Genomic DNA, 15485 nt, shown 5'->3' on the forward strand with positions numbered 1-15485 from the left:
GGATCAAGTGCCACATTGGGCTCCCTGCTCAGTGGGGAGTCAGCTTCTCTCTCCCTCTGCCCCTCCCCTTCACTTGTGTACTCTAAGAAATAAATAAAATCTTAAAAAAAAAAACAATAAGTTAAACTTCATCAAAATTAAGAAACTGAGCCTAGGTGGCTTAGTCAGTTAAGTGTCCAACTCTTGATTTCAGCTGAGGTGATGCTCTCAGGGTCGTGAGACTGAGCCCCACACTGGACTCCGTGCTCAGTGGGGAGTCTGCTTGAGATTCTCTTTCTTCCTCTCTCTCTGCCTCTCTCCCTACTCTTGCTCTTGCTCACACTCTCACTCTAAAATAATAAATTAACTAATAAATAAATATTTTTAAAAATTAAGAACCTCCATTCTTTGAAGATGCTCTTAAGAAAATGAAAAGACAAACCACAGACCAGGAGAAAATATTTGCATTTGTATCCAATATCTGGATTTGTATCTGGAATACACAAAAGAAAACTCTTGATATTCAATTAAAACAACTCAATTTTTTTAAAGATGGGCAAAAGATATGAAAAGATATCTTATCAGAGAAGATATGTGGGTGGGAAATAAGCACATAAAAAGATGCTCAGCATCATTAGTCATAATAAAAATGCAAATTAAGACCACAACAAGGTGCCACTATGCCCCTGATGGAGTGTCTAAAGTTAAACAGAGGCCACACAAGCCCCAACAAGGACACGCATCAGCTGGAACACTGACACACCACTCTAGGGTGTGCTAAATGGTAGCATACACCACATACCCAGACATTCCACTCCTAGGTATTTACCCAAGAGACATGAGAGCATATGTCAATGTAAAGACATACTAGAATGTTCATAGCAGCTTCACTTATAATAGCTAAAACCTAGAGACAATCCAAATGTCTATCAACACCTGAATAAGTAAAGCAATATGGTATACCCACAGCATAGAACACTATTTAGCAATAAAAAATGATCAACTGTTATCCCAAAATAACATAGTTGGATCTCAAAATAAATATGTTGAATGAGAAAAACTAGGCAGACAGAGTACAAGACATATGATGCCAGTTATATAAACACATGGAAAATGAAAACTAATTTATAGTACAGAAAGGGGGCGAATAGGTGTCTGAGAAGAGGGGAGCAGGGAAGTAAGGGAGAGGCACCACCAAGGAGCACAAGGTACCTTTTGGGGCTGATGCTCACCTTCACTACCTTTATTGAGGTGATGATTTTACAGGTGTATATTTATATCAAAACTTAATCAATTTTTTGCCCTTAAATGTGGGCAGTTAATTGCATATCAATTACAATTCAAAAAATCTGTTACATAAAATAAGCATTCATCACCAAGTGGAACTGAAGCTCAAATAGAGATCAATCCAAATTACGAAAAAATAAGGAAAGTCCATTTTTTGCACACCTAAGTGAAATATGTACCTACTGAATACATAGTGTTAAAAGTTATCATGAGCAAATTGGGACAAAATCAGGTTAAATTTGTGGTCAGACACTGATTCTAACAACATTTTTGATATGTCTCCTGAGGCAAGGGAAACAAAAGCAAAAATGAACTACTGGGACTTCATCAAGATAAAAAGCTTCTCAGGGCAACAGCCTGAGATGTAGGTAATTTGGCTAATGTACACAACAGCCAAATTATGGAAACAGCCCAAGTATCTATCAACTGAAGATGGATAAAGAAGTTGTAGTATATATACAATGGAATATTAGCCATAAAAAGAATGAAATCTTACCATTTGCAACAACATGGATGGAGCTAAAGGGTATGATGCTAAGTGAAATAAGTCAGTCAGAGAAAGACAAATACCACATGATTTCACTTATATGTGGAATTTAAGAGACAAAACAAATGAGCAAATGGGGATAAAAAGACACAAAGAAACAGACTCAACTATAGAAAACAAACTGATGATTACCAGAGGGGAGGTAAGTAGGGGCTGCGGGAAAGAGGTGATGGAGAGTAAAAATACACTTATCTTGATGATGAGAGAAGTGCTGAACCACTATACTGTACATCTAAACTAATATAATATTGTATGTTACTTACATTGGGATGAAAATTTTAAAAAGTAAAAATAGATAAATAAATTGGTGGTCACAGAGAAAAGATACAGTAGAAAGAGCTTTTATTTTAGAGATAACAAAAAACCCATATACACATAACACATATGGGACTTCAGAGGTGCAATCTCAGATTTTCTTAAAGATTTATTTATTCACGAGAGACACAGAGAGAGAGAGAGAGAGAGACAGAGGCAGAGACACAGGCAGAGGGAGAAGCAGGCTCCATGCAGGGAGCCCAATGTGGGACTCGATCCTGGAATCCCAGGATCACACCCTGAGTCAAAGGCAGAGGCTCAACCGCTGAGCCACCCAGGCATCCCTCATATTTCTTTTTCCCCACATTCTTTCATCTGACATTCAGAGCCCCAGACAACCCACAGCACTGTTTTGTCCACAGAAAAAGGGACAGCTGAATGTCCTCTGCCAGATGTTAAGACAGTTTCTCTTTTGGGGTGTCTGGGTGGCTCAGTTGATTAAGTGTCTGCCTTTGGCTCAGGTTGTGACTCTAGGTTCCTGGGATCAAGCTCCGCATCAGGCTCCCTGCTTGGTAGGGAGTCAGCTTCTCCCTCTGCCCCTCCCTTATGCTTCTGGGTGCATGCTCTCCCTCTCTCTCTCTCTCTCTCTCTCTCTTACTTTCTCAAATAAATAAAAATATTTTAAAAAATTAAAATTAAAATAATTTTTAAAAGATAATTTCTCTGTGTCACAGAATCATAACTAACTGAAAGCAATACTTCAGAAACAAAACTAGAAACAACCTAGCATACCACTGAGTTCTCTCTAGTTTGAAATCTCTTTTAAAAAAACACTAACAGGGCAGCCTGGGTGGCTTAGTGGTTTAGCGCCTGCCTTCAGCCCAGAGCCTGATCCTGGAGACCCAGGATGGAGCCCCACGTCGGGCTCCTTGCATGGAGCCTGCTTCTCCTTCTGCCTGTGTCTCTGCCATTCTCTCTCTCTCTCTCTCTCTCTTCTCTCTCTCTCTCTCTCCCTGTGTCTCTCATGAATAAATAAATAAAACCTTAAAAAAAAAAAACCACTAACACCTTAGGACAATCAACCCCTATTTCTAATACTTTACACCTTCCTCCAGCCACAGCGGACCAGGTGCCCATGCTGTATGAGAAAATGTACAGGGAAAGCCTGTCCTCACCACTCAAAAGCCACCACAGCAGTGGGATGAATCCTGGGCTCTCACTGATGTACTTCAAGCCTTTCAGGTTGATGCTCACATTGTACAGGGACATCAGCAGTAACCTGGAACATAAAGAAGACAGATTGAGGTGACGCCCACGGGAAGTCTCACCCTAAATACAGCTCCTGGTTAACAGGGCTTTCCGACACTCTGCAGGCTGGGTGATGCACGTCAAACAATACTGATCTCCGGGACACTATGGGAAAGTGGGAAGCTCCAGCAACACAGCCACATAAAACCACCTTGTGAGAGCACATAGGACCAGGGTACACAATCACAGAGGGTCCCACAGGAATCTCAGGACCACATTTACTGAGTGATCTCTTTTATAACTGGTCCTGCATTTACACACAGGCAACCCTCAATGCAGAAGTATACTGGGCTCAAACAGTTCAATTCAGCTGCTGAAAATGTAATCCTATCTTTTCAGTCACTGAACATTATCTATGATGTCTGGGTAGCCGGCTCAGGCCATACAAGTGTGTCTACCCCACAGCACAGGGGAGGAAGAGCACCCCAACCCCGGCCATCTCTAACAACCGACAAGACAGTATCCAGAGTCACACAAGATCTTATAAGCTACCTGTGAACTGACCATAACTGGTAAGTTAGAGTCCAATGAAAACTGGAAAACTGTTGGACAAGGTTTTTTTTTTTGTATATTTTTTATTGGAGATCGATTTGCCAACATATAGCATTACAACCAGTGCTCATCCCATCAAGTGCCCCCCTCAGTGTCCATCACCCAGTCACCCCATCCCCCTTCCCACCTCCCTTTCCACCACCCCTTGTTCATTTCCCAGAGTCAGGAGTCTCTCATGTTCTGTCTCCCTCTCTGATATTTCCCATTCATTTTCTCTCCTTTCCCCTTTAATCCCTTTCACTATTTTTTATATTCCCCAAATGAGACCATATAATGTTTGTCCTCCAATTGACTTATTTCACTCAGCATAATACCCTCCAGTTCCATCCACGTCGAAGCAAATGGTCATCTTCGTCCTTTCTGATGCCTGAGTAATATTCCATTGTATACATAGACCACATCCTTTTTTTTTTTTTTTTTTTTTACCACAGCTTCTTTATTCATTCATCTGTCAATAGACACCAAGGCTCCTTCCACAGTTTGGCTATTGTGAACATTGCTGCTATAAACATCGGGGTGCAGGTGTCCTGGAGTTTCACTTGCATCTGTATCTTTGGGGTAAACACCCAGCAGTGCAGTTGCTGGGTCAGAGGGTAGCTCTGTTTTTAATTCTTTGAGGAACCTCCACAGTTTTCCAGAGTGGCTGCACCAGTTCACATTCCCACCAACAAGGTAAGAGGGTCCCCCTTTCTCCACATCCTCTCCAACATTTGTGGTTCCTGCCTTGTTAATTTTCCCCATTCTCACTGGTGTGAGGTGGGATCTCATTGTGGTTTTGATTTGTATTTCCCTGATGGCAAGTGATGCAGAGCATTTTTTCATGTGCACGTTGGCCATGTCTATGTCTTCCTCTGTGAGATTTCTGTTCATGTCTTTTGCCCATTTCATGATTGGATTGTTTCTTTGCTGTTGAGTTTAATAAGTTCTTTATAGATCTTGGATACTAGCTCTTTATCTGATATGTCATTTGCAAATATCTTCTCCCATTCTGTAGACTGTCTTTTGTGACTGTTTCTTTTGCTGTGCAGAAGCTTTTTATCTTGAATAAGTCCCAATAGTTCATTTTTGCTTTTGTTTCCCTTGCCTTCATAGATGTATCTTGCAAGAAGTTGCTGTGGCCAAGTTCAAAAAGGGTGTGGCCTGTGTTCTCCTCTAGGATTTGATGGATCCTTGTCTCACGTTTAGATCTTTCATCCATTTTGAGTTTATCTTTGTGTATGGTGAAAGAGAGTGGTCTAGTTTCATTCTTCTGCATGTGGATGTCCAATTTTCCCAGCACCATTTATTGAAGAGACTGTCCTTTTTCCAGTGGATAGTCTTTCCTGCTTTGTCGAATATTAGTTGACCATAGAGTTGAGGGCCCATTTCTGGGTTCTCTATTCTGTTCCATTGATCTATGTGTCTGTTTTTGTGCCAGTACCACACCGTCTTGATGATCACAGCTTTGTAGTACAACTTGAAATCCGGCATTGTGATGCCCCCAGCTCTGGTTTTTTCAATATTCCCCTGGCTATTCGAGTTCTTTTCTGGTTCCACACAAATCTTAAGATTATTTGTTCCAACTCTCTGAAGAAAGTCCGTGGTATTTTGATAGGGATTGCATTAAATGTGTAAATTGCCCTGGGTAGCATTGACATTTTCACAATATTAATTCTGTTATTCAACATAGTACTAAAAAAAAAACAAAAAAAAACAAAAAAACATAGTACTAGAAGTCCTAGGCTCGGCAATCAGACAACAAAAAGAAATAAAAGGCATTCAAATTGGCAAAGAAGAAGTCAAATTCTCTCTCTTTGCAGATGACATACTGTACATAGAAAATCCAAAAGACTCCACCCCAAGATTGCTTGAACTCATACAGCAATTTGGCAATGTGGCAGGATACAAAGACAATGCCCAGAAATCAGTGGCCTTTCTATACACTAACAATGAGACTGAAGAAAAAGAAATTAAGGAGTCAATCCCATTTACAATTGCACCCAAAAGCACAAGATACCTAGGAATAAACCTAACCAAAGAGGTAAAGGATCTATACCCTAAAAACTACAGAACACTTCTGAAAGAAACTGAGGAAGACACAAAGAGATGGAAAAAATATTCCATGCTCATGGATTGGACAAGGTTTTTAACAATACTGCAGAATACAAAGATCCCAAAACTTCACACTGCAAAGCAATTTTTTAAAAAGGCTACACAAAGATTTTGCAAACCCCTGAAAGAATAGATGAGCTTGTGAGAAGTCAAGGGAAAACATCCCTGATCAGGAACTGGGTAAGAGTGCAAATTCAGGGAGGCGTGTGCTGGAGAGGACAGATTCCAGAAGCACATAGCTCAGAGCAACAGAGTGGCTTTGTGCAGAGTGACAGAAGGAAAAGCCTCAGACCAATGTAAGACAGGAACTCAGGTCACAGACCCCCACACAAAGCCAGGGAAGAGTAAGCTTTCAAGCTTGGCATGAATCCATACTTTATGGCCTGAAAATCCACAAGCCAATTATTTTAATACAAAGGAGAGTTGGGAGGGGCACCTGGGTGGCTTAGCCAGTTACGGTCTGACTCCTGGTTTGGGGCTTGGGTCATGATCTCAGGGTTATGAGATCGAGCCCTGTGTAAGGCTCACACACTAGGCATGGAGCCTGTTTAAGATTCTCTCTCTCTGTCCTTCCTCACCTCTCTCCTAAAAACTAAAACAAAAGTTAAAAAAAAGGAGAGTTGGGATAGGAGCTCCTTCAGCTGCCTAGCCAAAGTAAACATCCTCTTGAAGGAAAGGTTCCTCAACCTGGTCTTCAAAATTCCACAACAGAGTACTAACAAACGTGGGTTCATAACAAAAATCACAAAACCATGAAAAACAAGATCCCATAAGCAACAGCACAAAGAATCAATGAGAGCCAAAACTAAAAAAAGAACTGTCAGATAATAGAAATATCAGTTACAGAATAGAAAATGGGTATGTTTAGCAAGTATAAATAATATAAAAAGAAATTCAAAATACCATCAAGGAGCTACTATTATAAATACCCAGTGATTCAAAGGAGAACCTAAAACTTAACAAAAAAATTGAACTGTTAACAATCACAGAGTGAAAGTTCAGGGTAACTGACACAAGGGCCATGAGGTAAGGACAGGTACCCAACAGAGCCGAACAGAGCCAGGGCAGAGGGAAAGAGGGAGGCCAGACAAGAGGTCCCGAGGAGTGGGAACTGGGAAACCAAGGACGGGACACAAATTTGATCGATCACCTCAAGGGAGCCAGGGTTGAAGAGTCAGGTAAAGTTAACTACCTGCTAGGACAGTCATTCTCTTCAGCAAAAGCTAACGGAATCCTGAGTCCAACAAAGACCTGCAATATCAGGGTACAATGGAATACTTAACCAGCAGGGCCCAGTAGGGTGTAGAGAGTAAGACACTTGTTTTGGGGGCAAATGTAAGGGGTGCCAAAACATTCAGTTCAGTAACCAGGATCTTTTAAATGTATTGTAATCCAAATGTCTAAAAACAAAAACAAAACTACTGCAAAAATTCTATAATAAGCAATACAATCAAATTTTAAATAAAGATGGGATCAGTAACAGCGTCATGCCAAGACACACTGGAGCCTGAGACAGAAGAAAATCAGTAACAGCCATTCAGTCCATTAACAAGGGCCTGATTAAATAAACTGTGGGAGGCGCATCCATGCACGCCACAGAAAGTGCTTATTACAGTTTTTTGTTAAAATAGCTGGTTTCAGGGCGCCTGGGTGGCTCCGTCGGTGAAGCATTTGGCTTCAGCTCAGGTCATGATCCCGGCGTCCTGGGATCAAGCCCCATCCATGTTGGGCTCCCTGTTCAGCAAGAGTCTGCTTCTCCCTCCCCTCTCCACTCATGCTCTCTATCTCTCTCACACACAAATAAAAACAGTCTTAAAACAAACAAACAAACAAACAAACAAACAAACAGCTGGTTTCTAGGCTCCATGGCTTATTCAGGACCTGGGACATGGTAAGCATGCAGGTTAAATATGGAAAAGTGAACCAACCCCCAGTGACTGAGAGCCTCTGCCAGGCAAAGCATGCAGAAACGGTCTTTCTCTCCCCGTATTTAGATGAGCATTTTCAAAGGCAAGGCAATGCTACCAGGTTCAAGAAGACAACACTAGACTAGCACCCTCGAGAGCAATGATGCCCGCTTCTCAGACTATGATCCTCAGCCTCCTCACAGGCCACAGAATGAGCCAAACTTGCAAGTCCTTTCAAGTTTTCCTGACAATTTTTATACATATCCAAAGTCTATTCACTAGTAATCTGTTTAATGAGTTATTAAGAGCTATTTAAAAGTTGTACTCATGAGGAAAATTCATCACTTTAACTACAACTTTCTGGAGCCTCCAATCCAGGATTCTAAAAGTGAAGTTCTTACTTCAGATCACCAACACAGGTAGTTGGAAGTCCTTAAAATTAAATGTGCTGCCCATGTTGCTTCCATGCTACAATTCAGGTGAGTCAGAGTTACAGAGATCGTATGGCCCACAGAGCCTAAAATATTTTCTATCTGGCCTTTTCCAGAAAAAATTTGCAACCCTTGCCTTAGAAAATGAAAATAAAGTTAGCTAATCTTTAAATCTTAAAGGCAAAATTAACATTGGGGTGATAACTAGAATATAGGGCAAATTCTAGGAAATACATTCAGTTGAAATTCTTCACCAACTGCCATTTAACTTTAAGGCAGCAAAAAGGACTCACCAAATTGATAAATGTCTTTAAAATTCATATTTGGTCAAAGTCAGCCATTGTTAAGAAGCTAGAGTGGAACAGATGTCATTGCAGTGACCACAGAACCACCTGAGACCTCATGCCATTGCTAGGCTACATCTCACAGAAGACCAGAGAGTGCTCCAAGGTCACAGAGGACTTAGCAAACAATAAACCCAGAAAACTTTCATTCCTTATGCAAGTGCTTTCTGTTCCAAGATTTCTATCCTAACCACAAATATTTTGTAAATAATGTATCATGTTTCCAATTGCAAACTCAAGAGAAACTGCGCATTCAGTCCACTCTTCTGGCATTGAGGTATTAAAAGTAAATGTCCTTCCCCAAACTACCATAGAACTAGGAATCAGACTTTTTATTCCAGTGACAAAAAGGGTAGGCAAATTTTGCTTCCTACCACAAACCTAAGCAGAGTATTTGTTATAAATGGGCTTACAGGCTCGAAGCAGCAATTGGCCAGGCTCTGCAGCCTTGGAATTACAGATAAAGCTGACATTGGCAATGAAAGGAGAGAAAGCTAACAGAGATACCGGCAAACTTGAAATGCTACAAAAGCAACACAAGCAGCTTTCTTTCAAGGACACGGTCTTCACCTAGCTACAGCAGGCCTGGGGTTGAGGAGGCTGGCCTGGTAGGAAGTCAGAAAGCCCTCCCGACAGTGTGATGGACAACGCTGAGTCATTAGAAGTAAAGGTGATGCAACTCAACTATTGTATTCATCTCGAAATTACAACGGAAGTAACAAAGAACAAACATACCCGGTACTTCAAAACAAACCAGCAATTAAAATAAAGAAAAAGGCACTACTGTGATGTCCACCCTCCAGAAACAAAAGCCACCAACTGTTCATCTGGAGTAAAATCTAAAGTAACCAAATTAGCACCATCATGTAATGCTAAGGAACAGTGAGCAATAAAACTCTTACAGATGACTGCATATGCAGTTTCAGAGAGAGGCAAATAGTACAGCAATACAGTCAGACATTTCAGACCAAGAGGCCTAAACTTTTTTTTAAAAACATTTATTTACTGGGGCATGTGGGTGGCTCAGCTGGTAAAGTGTCTGCCTTCACCGCAGGTCATCATCGCAGGGTCCTGGGATTGAGCTCTGCATTGGACTCCCTGGTTTGAGAGAACCTGCTTCTCCTTCTTGTCCCTGCTATGTTCACTCACTCACTCTCTCTAATAAATAAATAAAATCTTGAAAGAAAAAAATATTTAAGTGAGTGAGCTGGAGAGCGCATGCACAGGGGTGTGGGAGGGCAGCAGGAGAGGGAGAGTCCCAAGCAGACTCCCCATTGAGCATGGAGCCCAACATGGGGCTCAATCCTAAGACCTTGAGATCATGACTAGAGTCAAAACCAGGAGTCAGATCCTTAACTGAATGACCCACCCAAGCATCTTTTTTTTCTTTTCTTTTTTTTTTTTTTTTTATTTCATTGAGCATTTACTAGGGGTCAATTGCAGGAGCAAGTGCCTGTCGAATGAAATTTTTTAAAGTTTTAATTTAAATTCTAGTGTTACCATACAGTGTAATATTAGTTTCAGGTGTACAATATAGTGATTCAGCACTACCATACATCCCTTGGTGCTCATCACAAGTGCACTCATGACTCCCCATCCCCTTTTTCCCCACCCCCCACCCCCTCACCCACCTCCCCTGTGGTGACCATCAGTGTATTCTCTATAGTTGAGTCCGTTTCTTGGTTTGCCTTTTTTGTCCCTTTGTTCATTTGTTTCTTATATACCACATATGAGTGAGATCATATATTTATCTTTCTCTTACTGTACTTAGCATAATACCCTCTAGCTCCATCCATGTCATTGTGAATGGCAAGATTTCATTCTTTTTTGATGGTTGAGTAATATTCTGTTGTGTACATAACCATTATTATCCATTCATCAGTGGATAGACACTTGGGCTGCTTCGGTAACTTGGCCATCATGGATAATGCTGCTATAAACATCAGGGTGCATATATCCCTTTGCATTCTTTGGGTAAATACCTAGTAGTGCAATTGCTGAATTGTAGAATGACTCTATTATTAAATTTTGTGACCCCTCCATACTGTTTTCCAGAGTGGCTATACCAGTTTGCATTCCCACTAACAGTAACACAAGGGTTGGGGCACGTGGATGACTTCATCAGTTAAGCATCTACCTTCGGCTCAGGTCAGGATCCCAGAATCCTGGGATTGAGCCCTGTGTCGAGCTCCTTGCTCAGTGAGGAGCCTGCTCTCCCTCTGCTTTTCCCCAGCTTGTACTCTGTCACTCAAATAAATAAATAAAATCTTAAAAAGAAAACAAAAAACAGTGCATGAAGGTTTCCCTTTCTCTACACCCTCACCAACACTGGTTGTTCCTTGTGTTGATTTTAGCCATTCTCACAGGTGGGAGGTGATATCACATTGTCATTTCAATTTGCATTTCCTTGATGATAATTGACGTTGAACATCTTTTCACGTTTGTTGGCCATCTGTATGTCTTCTTTGAAGAAATGTCTATCCATGCCTTCTGCCTATTTTTTAAATTAGATTGTTTTTGGGGTGTTAAGTTGTAACTGTTCTTTATATATTTTGGATACTAACCCTTTGTCAAATATGTCATTTGCAAATATCTTCTCCCATTCCATAGGTTGCCTTTTAGTTTTATTGACTGTTTCCTTAGCCATGTGAAAGCTTTTTATTTTGATGAAGTCCCAATAGTTTATTTTTCCTTTTGTTTCCTTTGCCTCAGGAGATATATCTAAAAAGAAGTTGCCACAGGCAACTTAATGTCAGAGAACTTACTGTGTCTCCTCTGGGATTTTTATGTTTTTTGGGTCTCACATTTAGGTCTTTAACCCATTCTGATTTATTTTTGTGTATGGTGTAAGAAGGTAGCCCAGTTTTATTCTTTTGCATGTTACTGTCCAGTCTTCCCATTTGTTAAAGACACTGTCTTCTTTTCCATTGATTGCTCTTTCCTTCTCTGTCGAAGATTAATTGACCATATAGTTGTAGATTTACTTCTGGGTTCTCTACTCTGTTCCACTGATCTATGTGTCTGTTTTTGTGCCACTACCATACTGTTTTGTTCACTATAACTTTGTGCTATAACTTTGAAGTCTGAAATTGTGATGCCTCCAATTTTGTTTGCCTTTTCAAGGTGACTCTGGCTATTTGGGATCTTTTGTGGTTCCATACAAATTTTAGGATTAAGTTGTTGTTGTTGTTTTTAAATACAGTAATTAACTACAGAACCTACTTGTTTCAGATTCTGTGTCCCCCTCATTGAGTTAGAACCTAAAAACCAGTGTATGTAACCCTAACCAAACACCGATAACTTTTTATCTACTATGTAACATTAAAGGCCCACAAAAAGATATAAAGAATACAATACCCACCTCCCTGGTTAAGAAAAAAAATCTTATCACCATAGTCAAATTCCCTTTGTGAACCATGTCTGAACATAGCCATAGACGCTCCAGGGAGGTGGGAGCCAACAGCTCCATTTGTCATGTGACAGAGCCACACACTTCTAGATACTTTCTCACAGCACATGTGCAGAGCTCAACAACTCAATCTTCCATGTCTGTCTCAGTGGCAGCACACCATATGTAATCTTCCACACCATGGTGAGATATTTGTCTACAATGATTGTATAGTAATCATATATTTTCGCTGATGCATCCCAACTTTAACTGATCACAATCTATTTACCTATTCTGCAGGTGACAGAGGCTTAGGTAATTTCCTAGCACATGCTACTACAAACACAGATGCTATGACGTTTCTGCACAAGCGTCCTAGTGTTTGTAGCTAAAACTTGTTCTGGAGTACATATGCAAAAGGGGATTACCTGTCCCAGGCATGAGCATATTGACCTCAACAGATGCTGCCCACCTGCCTCCTTCCCCCTCTCATCAGCACAGTGGAAAGGTGTAAGCTTTCTCTGGGCCTCACATCTCTCTAAAGCTCATGACTTTTTTCCAGTGAAATAGAATGAAAAGTTATTTCATTATGGTTATAATTTGCAATACAATTGAAGAATCTCTTCCATACTTATGAAGCTTACCAGTGTTTCCTCTATGAACTGCCTGATTATCTCTTTTACCCATGTGTATTAGATTATTTGCCTTTTTCTTAATGAAAATGCCAAATACAGATTTTTTTGTTTTTTAAAAAATGTACACAGAATGATCAAACTAGATAGGCTGAAACCCTAAAAGTACCTTTCAGAAGAATCAAAGTTATATTCAAACCACCACCTACCAATTTATAACCACTAGATGAATTCACTGGATGTTAAATATTTTGTGGCTCAAAAGCTCTACTGACTGAAAAAGAATAATACATAGTAGTTCCCAGAACCCAAATGTCAGAGAGAAACATTTTAGAAGCTTGGTTGACCTTTGTTAATACCTGGAAATGCTACCGACTCTAAGGGATTTGAACATAATCTAATATTTGTCCTCAGAATGTACTTGCTTCTTAAAATATTAAACTGTTAACCAACATCCTATAAATGTGTTATAATGTCCTTAATAACAGCTTTCCTACTACCTAGGATTAATAAAGTTTTAATTGGAAATGATTAAGAAAGCTCAATCATGTTTGAAGATTTCTTTTCCACTGGTATTAAGCTGTTCCTTATGTGAGGGTTTCAGGCCACCCAAATGCAAGGTAACACTTTGCATGACTTTTAACAACAAACAAGGTATAACCATAACCCAGAAAATGAATGTCTGCATCTCATTTGCTCACAAAGCATCATTTACTGAGCACCTTTCTGTGTATTAGACCTTGAGAATACAGAGCAGAAGCACAGTCTGTGCCAACTACAAGTTTACAGTGAATGGAAGAGAGGCAACTCTCTGTGGGGTACACTTAGAGGTCCAAGCTTAGTGTCCTAAGTGTAGTTCTAAAGCACTGACATGAATACATTTTGTGGAAATGCTTCCAGAATCACCTTTATAAAATACAGTCTGAGTTCTGACTATCCCAGACAAGTTCTCTCTTCTTTAGAAGCTAGGATTCTGTGGGGAAATTCAGCCCGCTGGTCCTTATGATGGTGAATCATCACTCAAGGAGGTTCAGCTCTGCAAATATAGCTACAACCACTCAGAGCTACATCTGTTCAAAGATGTAATAATGCTGGTTTGGTTATAAAGTATGAACTGGTTTTCCTGCAGAGCTCACAAGCTGGTTCTGGGAAATTTCATGTGCAGGACTTCTCACTGACTAAACCCTGCTGATGACAAGTGGAAGTTGTCATGTAGCAAGGCCAAGTACATTCCTAACTCCAGGGGCATTTCTTTTTTTTTTTTTTTTTTAAAGCAGACTGTCAGGTCCATCTCAGGACTACTGAAACAGGTTCTGCATTTTTTAAAGATTTTATTTATTTATTCATGAGAGACAAGAGAGAGAGAGAAGCAGAGACATAGGCAGAGGGAGAAGCAGGCTCCATGCAGGGAGCCTGATGTGGGACTTGTGATCCCGGGACTCCGGGGTCACGCCCTGGGCTGAAGGCGGCGCTAAACCGCTGAGCCACCCAAGGGTCCCCAGGGGCATTTCTATAATCTTCTACCTCTATGTGCCTGGGCATGAAACACCTTTGCAAATTTACTGTTCTCTCCGGCCTTCCCTGACTATAAACACCATATACTCCCAGGGCCCTGAACTATGAAATGTACTGGGTCAATAGCCTATGGTTGGCACAGAGTAAACATAGTCCATTCACAGAGCATGCAGCTCAACCCCAAATCTGGGGATACTGTTGCACTGAGAACCAGCGGTCTTCGTTCAGGAATGTGGATAAACCCTCCCTGGCAACCTCCTGGTCTCCTCTCCAGCTGGGCCTCCAGGAAACCCATCAACAACATCTCCAACAGATCTGACCCTAAGCAGCAGCTAGAACAAGCTGCTAAGAGGTCTCTCATGGTCTGCTCGATAGGGTTGGTAAAATCATAATGAAGAACAGGCAATGAGAAACAATTAATGAGAAAATTAAAGACAAAAAACAGGGGGTACTTAGAAAGGCTGGGGTTAACCTGATTCCCAAAATCCAGATCTCCCACATGAAACAAAAAGTTTCTTTGTCCAGCCTCAGGTGTCAAAGACCAGGGCAACAGCGGTGCATGTTACAGCAGTAGGGAAAAATGCCAGGAGAGGATCAGGGTCCACCATACCAGGCTCAGCATCAGCATGAGACACACTGGCCCTCTGCAACCCCAAGGTTGGAGTGCAGCCCCAGACACAGCAGAGACCTTGCCAACGCCAAATGCTGTGTGCATGCCTGGGTGACCTGTGGCTGGGGGTGGAGAGCAAGGACTGATGCCAGTGGTGACAGGGAAGCTCCTGACATGGCACATCCTGACTGCTGGGTAAGAACTAGAAGTGCATGGAGAAGAGGCAGACAGGGGCTTGCTATCAGCTGGTGGCACTGAACTTGGCGGATGGAGCCTAGGGAGGCCTAGGGCTGGTCCGGGCTGTCCACAGGTACCTGAGGGGCTATTTGTGAATGGAGAAGTGCCCACAGAGAGTGTAGCCCTAGCTGGTGTGACCCTCTTGGAGGCCTGGAGGCCAAGGCTTACGAGATACACCACTGCAGCAGACAGCAGTCCAGCCGTCCTGCTGGCAGCACAAAGCACCTCAAGAGGCCCAGCATCAGCTGATGTGTCTGGCCACCAGATATTGGAAGTTTCTATATTTGGAGAGTCTTCCCCAAAAGCAAGCAGATAAACCAGGGCAAGTGGGAAATTATAAAGCCCAAGGGGACAGAACAGTGAAAGAACTCACTGAGGCTGAGCCATAAGAATGTCCCACTT

General features: G+C 41.4%; 1 protein-coding gene across 6 annotated transcripts in view; it reads right to left on the minus strand.

Moving 5' to 3' along the window:
• Nucleotides 1–15485, minus strand: part of LOC112669191 (heat shock transcription factor 2 binding protein) — a 148512-nt gene that overhangs the window by 36354 nt on the left and 96673 nt on the right. For 5 of the 6 annotated variants that reach the window (XM_049104591.1, XM_049104589.1, XM_025462098.3 and 2 more), the window contains one exon: nucleotides 3244–3347. The exons of the other annotated variant lie outside the window; for it this stretch is intronic. In XM_049104591.1, coding sequence (XP_048960548.1) covers nucleotides 3244–3347 — 104 coding nt within the window. The remainder of the gene's footprint in view (nucleotides 1–3243; nucleotides 3348–15485) is intronic. 6 annotated transcript variants of the gene reach the window in all.

This window comes from Canis lupus, chromosome 31 (assembly GCF_003254725.2).
Source record: "Canis lupus dingo isolate Sandy chromosome 31, ASM325472v2, whole genome shotgun sequence".
Taxonomy (NCBI): Eukaryota; Metazoa; Chordata; class Mammalia; order Carnivora; family Canidae; genus Canis; species Canis lupus.